Source organism: Hemiscyllium ocellatum, chromosome 3 (assembly GCF_020745735.1).
Source record: "Hemiscyllium ocellatum isolate sHemOce1 chromosome 3, sHemOce1.pat.X.cur, whole genome shotgun sequence".
Lineage (NCBI taxonomy): Eukaryota > Metazoa > Chordata > Chondrichthyes > Orectolobiformes > Hemiscylliidae > Hemiscyllium > Hemiscyllium ocellatum.
The window spans coordinates 38470375-38483428 of NC_083403.1; the positions used below are offsets into that span (position 1 = coordinate 38470375).

Below are 13054 nucleotides of genomic sequence, written 5' to 3' on the forward strand. Positions count from 1 at the left end.
TCTTGAACGAATACTAACAACATGTATCAGATAACTTGCATTTAAAAAGTGCAGTAATCTTGCAAATTGTTTTCTAAAAAAATGTTTTTTTCACACTTCAGTCTGCAAACATAAGTACAGAAGAATAAAAAGGTAACATTCTTTACAAGAGTATCATTGCCATGATCCTCTGACATTAGAGGCATGGACATTATGGTCAATCGTCGCAAATCATTGAAGACAGACAAATTAAAGGGTGACTGATTTTAGGAATTCTGCAAAGATATTGCTGAAGTTTTGCTTTAAGCCTTCAACTGTATTTGTGATTTTCAAAAAAATGGCAACAGTTTATTTGGCTGTTTTGACTATCAACATTACTTTATCATTAGAATTACATGGGCTTATCTAAGTATGGAAAATTCTGATCCAGCAATGGTATGTTTTGGAATTGCCCCAGCAGATTAGTAGATCCAGCATTGCTATTCAATAAAGAAGGGAGAGCGAAACAGGGGACCAAGGCTAGTTAGCTTAATAATGGCTTCCCTTATTAAAATAGTCTTAAAGACAGACTTAGGCATAGAATAGTTACTGAAATTCAATGTTGTTTTACAAAAGTGGAATCCTGTTTGACAAATTGATCAAGTTTTGTAGAATTAACTTGGAATGCGGAATCAGTTGATGTAGTGTACTTAGATTTTCAAAGGGCATTTGATTACATGCCAAACCATGGGCTGGTACACATTCTAAGGATTTAGGGAGTTATCGATGATACATTTGCAATTGTGGGAGATAAATTAATCTGTAGGAAGTATACAATAGAGATGAGTGGAGCATTTTCAAGTTGGCGGGCTATGACCTGTAGAGTTGTTGTAAATAGCTGAGGTTCCAATCTGTATTAACGATTTGCATGAAAGGATAGAGGGAAATGTATTTAACTTTGCAGATCATGCAAAGCTAAGTCGGAATGCAAGTAAGAGGAGGATCATGCATTTTTAAAGAGATATGGACAGGTTAAGTGAATGGGCAAAAAGTTTGCAAATAGTGGATCATGTGAGACTTTTTGTAAGAATATCAAAGCAGTGTTTTTAAAAAGCATCAAACTTGTAAATCCTGATGTTCAAAGAGACATGGGAATGCTTGTATAAGGTCCCACAAGCAGTTAGGTGTGTAAATGGCACTTTGGCAAAATGGTCAGAACATACAAAGGAGGAGGAGGAGTAGGAGTAGGCCATGGCCTATTGAGCCTGCTCCACATTCATTAAAACCATGGTTGCTCTTTTCATGGACTCACCTCCACTTAGTTACCTGTTCATCATACCTCTTAGTACCTTTGCTGTTCAAAACTCTATTTTTCTTTGTCTTTAAAGCATTCAATGAGGTAGCCTCAACTGCTTCACTGAACAGGGAGTTCCACAGATTCACAACCTTTGAGTGAAGACGTTCCTTCTCAACACTGTCCTAAATCTGCCCCCGAGTTCTAGTTTCACCTGCCAGGGGAAGTAATCTCCCTGATTCTACGTTATCTATTCTCTTCATAATTGTATATCTATCTATAAGATCCACCACCTTCTCCCCGCCCCTTGCAAAATTGCGACGAGTATAGTCCAAGTGAGGATAGGAATAAAGAGAAAAGGGAGTCTTCCAAAACTGTATGGAGCTTTGTTCAAATCACACCTGGAATACTATGCAATTTTGGACACTAAGTAAGGGTGTGCAGGGGGTTCTTGATTCTATAAATGGCTTGACTTACAAATGCCTGTACTTACAAACGTGATTCCAAACAGGAGTGTCATTTTAAAGATTCAATATACAACAATTTTCTGTGCTTACAAACGGCTGCTTTACATTGTCCTACGTTATGTTCTGATTTGCATATCAATTGACTTGTGAATGGATTCCAAAACGGAACCTTTTTGCAACTCTGAAACTACCTGGAATTGCTTTGGAGGGAGCACAGGAAAAGTTCACTAGGTTTTTTTTGGGATGGAAGGTTGTCATAAGATGAGAGGCTGGGTAAATTGGATTTTTTTTGGAGTTTGGAAGCATGAGTAGTGACCTAATTAAAACATTCGAGATTTTGAAGGGGCTTGATAGCGTAGATATTGAAACATTGTTTTCCCTCTCTGTGATATAGAAACATGCACACACTGTTAGGAGTATTGGTTAATCATTCAGGCCATATTGAGAAATTTCTGCACTTAAAGTGCTGCAATTCTTTGGAATTTTTACAAAATCGAGAGCTGAGTGGAATTTATGGGAAAGTGGAATTGAAGCCCAAGATCTGCCATGGTCATTATCAATCGAGAGCATACTAGGCAGGTTACATTGTCGCTCTCTTCTATTTCTTATGATCTTGTAGAATGTATCTGATCACTTCCTCAGTGCTACAATTCTCTGCTACAGAGTGAAATTATTTTATACTTCACCTCTGCAGTAGAGTTTGAGCCTGAATGGATTGTTTTTTACTATGTGAAGATTCATTAAAATGTCAGTTTTAGGATGGATATTCCGATTAGAGTAAAATGGAGAGGGAAAATTAGGTCTAGTTAAGTTTCAAGACATATATATGCAGGTATGATTTTGAAATTGCATTTTCTGTTTTGTATTTGATAGAGAGCTTGCTCTTCAGAATGCACGGATAGCACCAATTCTGACAAGACAGCATGACTATGAACGAATCAAATATCCACATGTTTATGATTCAAAAAGTGAAGCAAAGCAATCCCCAGCTTTTATTGCTGGTGCAAAGGTATGATTTTCGTTGACTTTGTCCATTCCAGTTGTATTCGTTGGATTTTGAGAAAAAAAGAATGTTCAGATAACATCAGTAGACAGAGGAATAAAGTTAATATTTTAGATTGAGTTTTCATTAGAAAGAAAAATGTGTAACTGGTTTTTAAGCAAATTAAAAATGAGTAGGTGGAAAAATATCCATGAAGATCATATTTAGGAGCACATGAATATTAAATTCATGGTTTATGCTAAGTATGGCTGTGATGGGAAGTGAGTTTGATTTCTGCATCTTGGAGTATGAACGAGAAATGTTAATAAAGCAATTGTACTTGACATTAGATTTTTTTTGTGTGATCCTCCATGCGCATAAAAATAGTCACTACAAACGTGGCCTTAAAAGTTGATTTTGAATCAATAAATAGCCAATGAAAATAAAGATCTGTTGACTGTTTTGCAGTTGTTAGCTGAATGCTTAATTCTTAACTATGCTCAACTATTCTTAACATCTGTATCATTTATGAAACCTTAATCTATTCATGTGCTAACATATGTGCTTTAATGTTGTACAGATATATCTTTCAGAAGATGTTGAGCGAGAGAACAACAAGGTCTATGAACAAGTAGTCATTCCTGCAACACAGTCTATGCCAATTGGTATTCAAGAGAAACTGATTGATATTAAAAACTTGGATGAGGTAAATAAATTAATACTCCAGATAAGTTGATCAGAAGATTATTGTTCATCAGTTGTAATCTGCATACGTTAAGTACAATTATGGAATTGATTTTGGAGTTAGTTACAACACAATTGATATAACTTTAAATTTCAGTTAGCATTTTTCTTTTTTTTTGAGACTACAGCAATACATTTTCCTTTCACTTAACAGTTTGCTGTGTTTTTTGAAGATGGTGATTCTGTGCTGAGTTGTTTTTGTCATTGTAGTAGTGAGAAAAGTTTAGTTTGTTCTGTGGTTGATACCAACTTCATTCCAGTCTTTTTGGCTTGTGTGCATATTGCTGAACACCTGTTCAGATGTGTTATGACAGAACTGTGTGGAAGAGGTTGAAGTCTGGCCTTCTGGCTCAGAGGCAGGGATGCTGCTGCTACTGCTGCTGTGCACAAAAGCCCCTCCTGATTATTTGTTTGTATGCATGCATTAAAAGAGATCACAGCTGACCTGTTGTTTGGGAATGATGTAACACAGTTAGATAAGCCATCTTAGTGACACAAGACCAATCTTATGACACCTACTGTCACTAAAGCTGCTCCTATTCTATCCCTAAACATGTATTTGTGAATTGCTATCTTCGGGATCCCTGAGACAGGATGAATATTCCTAATTTTGTAACCCTCTGAAAAATGAAATATTCGATTTGCCAAATTATTCCACTAGGAGCTTACAGCGGAGCCATTTAAATCTGTGAAGTTGCCTGGGGTTTTGTGATCACTGGTACATATAATGAAAGTGAACCACAAGAAAAATATATGGAATATTTTAGTTTTTAAAGAGACAATATTCACTTAAGTTTTGAGGTGAATAATTTTTAAGTTGGACAGAATTTGAAAAGTGCATACAAGACAATTTTCTGGTTCAGTATGTGGATGTACCTACTAGAGAAGGTGCAAAATTTGACCTACTCTTGGAAAATAAGGCAGGGCAGGTGACTGAGGTGTCAGTGGGGGTGCACTTTGGGGCCAGCGACTATAATTTTATTAGATTTAAAATAGTCATGAAAAAGAATAGACCAGATCTAAAAGTTGAAGTTCTAAATTGGAGAAGGGTCAATTTTAATGGTATTAGGCAAGAACTTTCGAAAGCTGATTGGAGGCAGATGTTCGCAGGTAAAGGCTGGAAAATGGGAAGCCTTCAGGAATGAGATAACAAGAATCCAGAAAAAGTATATTCCTGTCAGGGTGAAAGGGAAGGCTGGTAGGTATAGGGAATGCTGGATGACTAAAGAAATTGAGGGTTTGGTTAAGAAAAAGAAGGAATCATATGTCAGTATAGACAGGATAGATCGAGTGAATCTTTAGAAGAGTATAAAGGCAGTAGGAGTACCCTTAAGAGGGAAATCAGGAGGGCAAAAAGGGGACATAGCTTTGGCAAATAAAATTAAGGAGAATCTAAAGGGTTTTTACAAATGCATTAAGGACAAGAGGGTAACTAGGGAGAGAATAGGGCTCCTCAAAGATCAGCATGGCGGCCTTTGTGTGGAGCCGCAGAAAATGGGGGAGATGCAAAATGAATATTTTGCATCAGTATTTACTGTGGAAAAGGATATGGAAGATATAGACTGTAGGGAAACAGATGGTGACATCATGCAAAATGTCTATATTACAGAGGAGGAAGTGCTGGAGATCTTGAAATGGGTAAAAATGGATGAATCCCCAGGACCTGATCAGGTGTACCCGGGAACTCTGTGGGAAGCTAGGGAAGTGATTGCTGGGCCTCTTGCTGAGATATTTGTATCATCGATAGTCATGGGTGAGGTGCTGGAAGACTGGAGGTTGGCTAACGTGATGCCACTGTTTAAGAAGGGTGGTAAGGACAAGCCAGGGAACTATAGACCAGTGAGCCTGACCTCGATGGTGGGCAAGTTGTTGGAGGGAATCCTGAGGGACAGGATGTGCATGTACTTGGAAAGGCAAGGACTGATTAGGGATAGTCAACGTGGCTTTGTGCATGGGAAATTATGTCTCTCAAACTTGATTGAGTTTTTTGAAGAAGTAACAGAGGATTGATGAGGACAGAGTGGTAGATTTGATCTATATGGACTTCAGTAAGGTGTTCAACAAGGTTCCCCATGGGAGACTGATTAGCAAAGTTAGATCTCATGGAATACTGGGAGAGCTGGCCATTTGGAATACAGAACTGGCTCAAAGGTAGAAGATAGAGGGTGGTGGTGGAGGGTTGTTTTTTCAGACTGGAGGCCTGTGACCAGTGGAGTGTCACAAGGATCGGTGCTGGGTCCTCTACTTTTTGTCATTTATATAAATGATTTGGATGTGAGCATAAGAGGTACAGTTGGTAAGTTTGCAGATGACACCAAAATTGGAGGTGTAGTGGACAGCGAAGAGGCTTACCTCAGATTACAACAGGATCTTGTAATGGCAGATGGAGTTTAATTCAGATAAATGCGAGGTGCTGCATTTTGGGAAAGCAAATCTTAGCAGGACCTATAGACTTAATGGTAAGGTCCTTGGGAATGTTGTTGAACAAAGAGACCTTGGAGTGCAGGTTCACAACTCCTTGAAAGTGGAGTTGCAAGTAGATAGGATAGTGAAGAAGGCGTTTGGTATGCTTTCCTTTATTGGTCAGAGTATTGAGTACAGGAGTTGGGAAGTCATGTTGCGGCTGTACAGGATATTGATTTGGCCACTGTTGGAACATTGCATGCAATTCTGGTCTTCCTATCGGAAAGATGTTGTGAAACTTGAAAGGGTTCAGAAAAGATTTACAAGGATGCTTCCAGGGTTGGAGGATTTGAGGGAGAAGCTGAATGAAAATTGAGGGGCATGGATAGGATAAATAGACAAAATCTTTTCTTTGGGGTCGGGGAATTCAGAACTAGAGGGCATAAGTTTAGGATGAGAGGGGAAAGATATAAAAGAGACCTACGGGCAACTTTTTCATGCAGAGCGTGGGACGTGTATGGAATGAGCTGCCCGAGGAAGTGGTGGAGGCCGGCACAAATGCAACATTTAAGAGACATTTGGAAGGGTATATGAATAGGAAGGGTTTAGTGGGATATAGGCCGGATGCTGGCAGGTGGGAGTCGGTTGGGTTGGGATATCTGGTCGGCATGGACGGGTTGGACGAAGGGTCTGTTTCCGTGCTGTACATCTCTGACTCTATGAATGGCTTGATAATGTACTTTGGAGGTTTGAATGCTTCTGATGCGATGCTGTCAGCATCACACAGATATATAAGCTGGACTGGCATTTGTGTATTCGTGCAAGTTCATATACACAGTGTTTCCCAAACTGCTGTCACTGTACATCATTAATGCTGGTACTGATTGATAAAATTCAAAGGCTGCAAAATTTGCTGTTGGCTGAGTTTCTCATTTTGTTGAGAAATATTTTAATAAAACACTGTAGTTATGTCGTTCAGTGTATTTCCAGCATTTTCTTTTTATATTTCTGCTAAGTGTGATGGTCAGACTGCTCTGCACTTTGAAATTTATTTAACATTTCTCATCACTGAAATGATTACTCTTTGGATTGCATTTGTTTTTTTTATTTCGTAGGAGACTCAATTTTGATCTGTTGATTTCATCTCAACTTTCTGACAACAGAAAAATTGAGAACTTTTGAGAACAGTTTGGTTTTGATGTTCCATTTGTGATCTGTGAGTTGGTTTTAAATGAGGTTGTAAACTAATATTTTGAGTTTGAGTGGTAGCTTAATTTATCTCTAGTTTTGTTTGTCATGGGGGTCCTGGCAGCCCATTTGAATCAGTGAGGGGAGTTTTTGTTTTAACGTTTTACTACTTGTGAATCTGTGAATTGGCAAGTCTGTACTCAAGTTGGAGTTTGTTAACTCACTTGGCTGGATTGTTGGTTGTGATACAAAGTTTAGTTACTGCACTGACTGGGGCTATCATGAAGAACTCTACTTCTCAGTTTCTCACCGCGCCTGAGGTGTGGTGACTCTCTGGTTAAACCACCGCTAATCGCTTCTCTGTAATGAGAGAATGGCTGTATAGTTTAGATTAGATTACTTACAGTGTGGAAACAGGCCCTTCGGCCCAACAAGTCCACACCGACCCACCGAAGTGCAACCCACCCATACCCCTACATTTACCCCTTGCCTAACACTACGGGTAATTTAGCATGGCCAATTCACCTGACCCGCACATCTTTGGACTGTGGGAGGAAACCAGAGCACCGGGAGGAAACCCACGCAGACACGGGGAGAATTTGCAAACTCCACACAGACAGTCGCCCGAGGCTGGAATTGAACCCGGGTCTCTGGCGCTGTGAGGTAGCAGTGCTAACCACTGTGCCACCGTGCCGCCCGGTGGACATAGTAGGACAATGGCAACATTACCTTTTTACTCAAGTGCAATTGTATAGACTACCCAGTTCACAAAAAAAAATGTTTTCAAGTATTTATCCCAGTGTGAAAGATGTACAGGTAGAAGATCCTTTATCCGAACATCCAAAAACCGAAAAGCTCCGAAATCCGAAGATTTCTTTTGTGAAGATTTTTTCTCATTAACAAGGTTGCTTGGCAAGTAAACAGTTAATCCACTTGAGGCATGTCACTCAGATGCGAGGTGGGGGGTGGGGGGGGGAGCGTGGCCAAGCACATTCCCAATTAGAAGTCTGCTCCTCCGGTAAGATTTTTAACAATTTCACCATTAAACTGTCACTTATTCTGAAAAACGAAAAATTCTGAATTCTGAAAAACAGCTTGTCCTGAGCGTTTCAGATAAAGGATCTTCTTCCTCTAAATGCATGTAACGAATTTATCTCCTTCTGTAAAAGACTTAGTCTTTACTGCAAGCTCTTCTTATTTGGGTAATTCTCAATTTTGTCAGAAGTATAAACCTGGCATTATTGGATTATCCATCTCTTGTGCATTTGACCAGAATGTTTTTCTATAGATGCTATGGGGAAGTGAAATTGGATGAGGTGAACATGGATGATCAATCCAGTCTCCAGATATGTTATGACCTTATGAAAGTTGTTAGTTAACCTGTTTTGGTTCATAGAACTACTCAAATTTTGATGTGCAAATACCCCAGTGAGAGATATTTTCTTCGTTCCTACAAGGTTTCCCTATTAAAGTCCAGTATTTCAATTTTTAGGAAAAACATATTCAGGGACTCAGAATAATTTTTTTTGAAACTGGGACTTCTTGGTGCTCTGTCTTAGTCCTTAAAATGGACCTTTAAAATGTTAGAATGCGAATGCAATTCCTTTATTCAAAAACTGAGGCAACTGGAAAGCATGGGCTAATTAGCTGAATGTCTGCCACAGGGAAGGTGATAGAAGCTCTTATTAAAGATGATGTAGCAGGGCATGTGGATAAGCTTCAAGGTGATCAGGCAAGAGCATGGTTTTGTGAAATGGAAGTTATGTTTAAACAATTGGAGTTCCTGAAGAAAGTAAAGGGCTACAAAGGTTATTGCAGAAAATAAAAGCTCAAGGTGTAATGTCTTGGCATGGATAAAAAGTTGACTAGCCAGCAGAAAATAGAGGAAGTGTCAACATGTCATTTTCTGATTGCCAAGATGCAGTGAATGGTGTTAAGTTTTTAAGCTTTGGGGTTTCTTTATTTTGATGAAATTTTTGTGAACATGGTTTGGTAAGTCTCCTGTGAATTACCTTGGAACATTTTTTGTGCATTTAATGCACAATGTAAATAGGCATTTTTGTTTGTAATAAAACATAATAGAAATTCACAACTCTAACATGGAATCAAGTTGGATATTATTGTGCTTCAAGAGGTTTAGTGCAAGTGAGAAAAAGAGTTAAGGATATGAACAGGGATCAGGGATGTTGCCAAGAGCAACACTTGTTGCTCATCACTGTCTGAAAAGGTGGTAATGAGTGTTGTCTTGCACCATTATCAGGACGAGAAAGAAATCTCTCGGTGTCAGAATTGTGATGAAATTTCTAAGCCATCAAAACTGAAAAGAGTCAATTGAGTAAGAGGTCTTAAAGTTAAGATAGGAATAATACTTATCTGGGATTGAGTATCCTTAAAGGATATTACAGATATGAAGGTGGAGTGATGAATTACCAGCTAAGTGGGTTACTTTGATCTGAATGGTGACATGCTTGGTGAAACTGCATCCATCCAGGTAAGTGAAAGTTATTCCACCACTTCTATCACCCCCTGACATGCCTTGTAGATGGTTTGAATAGTCAGTTAATGAATCACTTACCTCAAAATGCTAAAAAGGAACGTTTGACAATATTTTGGACTAGGCCAAACTACTCAAAACATTCTTAAGCAGGCAGCCCAGACCATAACTTTGCAATTTGTTTCGCTAAGTGTTCAGTGAAAATTACCTGGAGTAAGCTAGCGAGGTTGGCTACTAGGTTTTAAACCGACAAAAATTTATTCACAAGATTACACAATGTAACACACAGAACAGAATAAAGAACACCTACAGAACTGTCCATCCAAACGAGACTTAATTATGCTGTTCTGAATATACAACAGTACCAATAAGCAAGCCTCTTTAAAAACCAGTAAAAAATGGAACAAATGCTTACAGGTTGAAGTTAGGAGGGCAGGAGAGGAGACCGTTTGTGTTTCTGCACAACTCACTGTTGAACTCCCAACTAGTTCTGGACTGAATTGCTCAGCTAGAGATCTGACCACTCCCCTTTCATTATACAGGTCACTTTTAAAACATGAACACTTTGGCCTGAAGTCTCATCTGTTTACATATAAACAAAAGGGCCTCTCAATACCGTTTAATCTCTGTACCAAGCTAGTCTAATTGGAACTGGAAACTAGTTTATGACCCCTCTGAAAAATTTCAAGGACACAGTATCCTTGAGAAAAGGAACAGCTTTTAGCAAAAAAGAGGCTTTCGTTGTGACAACAAGTTGTTACATTTGCAGATGCCACATCTCCCTGCTATGTACTGATGGAGGAGAGCAAGTTTCTAACATTGCAAATATCGTGTCAAACAAGTGGACTGGCATGACCCCAAACTTAACTGGATGAGTTCTATAAATACTGTGGCTGCAAGAGTGGAGTGTGTTTCAAGTTGATGTATTGCGAAGTATATTAGCACAATGAGTATTAGTGCATGATGCATATACTGCTCGTCAACTCTTGCTGTCTTTGCTGACAATTAGTATAACTAGTTGAAAAAGAGACCTGAGCACATAAGCCTCTTGCACTAATATATACGAATGATAGTGAGAAGAAGGACGGTTAATATAGGACTGAAAGTGTTATATCTGAATGCAAGCAGTATAAGGAATAAGGTAAATGAGCTGGTGGCGCAGATCGAAATTGGCAGATATGACGTGGCTGCAACAGGTTAGGATTAGGAGCTGAATTCAAGGTTATGCATCCTATCGGAAAGATAGGCAGGTGGGCAGAGGAGGTGGGATTGTTGTATTATAAGAAATAAAATTAAATTAGTAGTTAGAAATGAAGTGGGGTCAGATGGTGTAGAACCTGTGTGGGTAGAATTGAGGAACCGCAAAGGTGGAAAAAACTATAGTTGGAGTTATGTACATGCCTCCAAATGGTAGTCAGGAGCTGGGGCACAAGATACACCAGGAGATCGAAAAGATCTATAGGGAAGGCAAAGTTACAGTCATCATGGGGAATTTCAATATGAAGGGGTCTCGGAAGATCAGGTTGGTAGTGGGTTGCAAGAAAAGGAATTTGTGGCATATCTACAAAATGGCTTTTTGGAGCAGCTTGTGGTGAAGCCCACGAGGGAACAGGCAATACTGAATTTAGTGTTGTGTAATGAGGCAGATTTAATAAGGGAGCTTAAGGTAAAGAAACCCTCTAGAGGCAGTGAGCATAACATGATTGAATTTACTCTAGAATTTGAGAAGGAGAAGGTAGAGTCAGAGATAATGGTATTACAGAGGAATGAGGTAGAATTGACTGGGAGAGGAGCCCAGCAGGAAAGACAGTAGAACAGCAATGGCAGGAGATTCTGGGATTAAGTCAGAATATACAGCAGAGATTGATCTCGAGTAAACAGAAGCATGGTACAGGAAGGATGAGGCAACCATGGCTGACCAGGGAAGTCACGGATAGCATGTGATGTGGTGAAGGCCAGTGGGAAATCAAAGGATTGGAAAGCTTACAAAGATCAATAGAGGGCAACATAAAAACGAAATAAGGAGGGAGAAGACTAAATACGAGAGTAAACTAGTAAGCTGGCCAGTAATATAAAGGAAGACTGTAAGAGTTTCTTTAGATATCTAAAGGGCAAAATTGGACATTGGACCTCTGAAAAATGATACTAGAGATAGTGGGGCATAACAAAATGTCTGAGGAACTGAATAGTTACTTTGCATCAACCTTCACGGTAGAAGACACCAGTAATATCCCAAAAATTCAAGAGTGAGTGGGCAGAGCTGAGTTTGGTGGCCATCACCAAGGAAAAAGTGCTAGAAAAACTGAATGGTCTGAATGTGGATAACTCACTTAGACCAGATGGACCACACCCCAGGGTTCTAAGGGAGATAACAGAAGAGATGGTGGGGGCATTAGTGGTGACCTTTCAGGAATTGCTAGAATCAGGGAGGGTCCCAGAGGACTGCAAAATTGCTAATGTGGCACCTCTTTTTAAAAAGGGAGTATGGCAAAAGAGGGAAAATTACAATTCCAGGGTACAGAAATGTGGACGCTTTTTAAGGAGCACTTGTTGCGAGTGTTGGATAACTTTGTCCCACTGGGTCAGGCAAGGACTGGTAAGACGAAGGAGCTTTGGATGACAGGAGTAGAAGATTCTTGTCAAGAGGAAGGGAGCTTAATTAAGGTTGAGGAAGCAAGAATCTGGCACAGCTTTAGAGGATTCCAGGGTAGCTAGGAAAGTACTCAAAAAAGGACTGAGGAGAACTAGAATGGGGGCACAAAAAAGCCTTGGTGGGAAGGATTAGGGAAAACCCAAGGGTATTCCACACTTGCATGAGGAAAAAGAGAATGGCCCTCCCCTCTCTCTGATCAATCAGGGATGGTGGAGGGAATTTGTGCCTGAAGTCTTGACTGGAGACTCTCAATGAGTTTTTTGCTTCAATATTCACTAGAGAGAGGGAGCTTGTTGGTCGTGAGAACACCATGGACCAGGTTAATAGGCTTGAACAGATTAATATTAAGAAAGTGGATGTGCTGGAAATTTTGGGAAATATAAAGATAGACAAGTTCCCAGTGCCAGACCAGATATATTCGAGGTTACTACAGGAAGTGCAGATTGAGATTGCTGCACCTCTGGTGGTGATCTTTGCATCCCCACTCTTCACGGGAGTAGTACTAATGATTGGAGGGAGGTGCATGTTGTTCCTCCCCAAGAAAGGGATTAGGGAAATCCCTGAGAATTACAGACCAGTCAGTCTTACATTTATGATGAAGGGCTTTTGCCCGAGATGTCGATTGTTCCTGCTCCTCTGATGCTGCCTGACCTGCTGTGCTTTTCCAGCACCACTCTAATCCAGTCTTATGTTTATAGTAAGCAAGATACTGGAAAGGATTCTGAGAGATAGGATTTATGACTATTTGGAAAAACCTAGTTTGATTAAAGAATGTCAGCATGGCTTTGTGAGGGCAGATCATGCCTCACAGGCCTTAGAGTTCTTTGAGGATGTGATAAACCAAGTTGACAAAGGTCGAGCAGTGGGTATG

The 13054-nt window shown here is 39.7% G+C and overlaps 1 protein-coding gene across 5 annotated transcripts in view; it reads left to right on the forward strand.

Annotated features, from left to right (window-relative positions):
• The window catches only part of ascc3 (activating signal cointegrator 1 complex subunit 3), a 556691-nt gene that overhangs the window by 60388 nt on the left and 483249 nt on the right, over window positions 1–13054 (forward strand). For all 5 annotated transcript variants that reach the window (XM_060849581.1, XM_060849604.1, XM_060849610.1 and 2 more), the window contains exons 7-8: window positions 2593–2728; window positions 3282–3407. In XM_060849581.1, the coding sequence (XP_060705564.1) occupies window positions 2593–2728; window positions 3282–3407 (262 nt within the window). The remainder of the gene's footprint in view (window positions 1–2592; window positions 2729–3281; window positions 3408–13054) is intronic.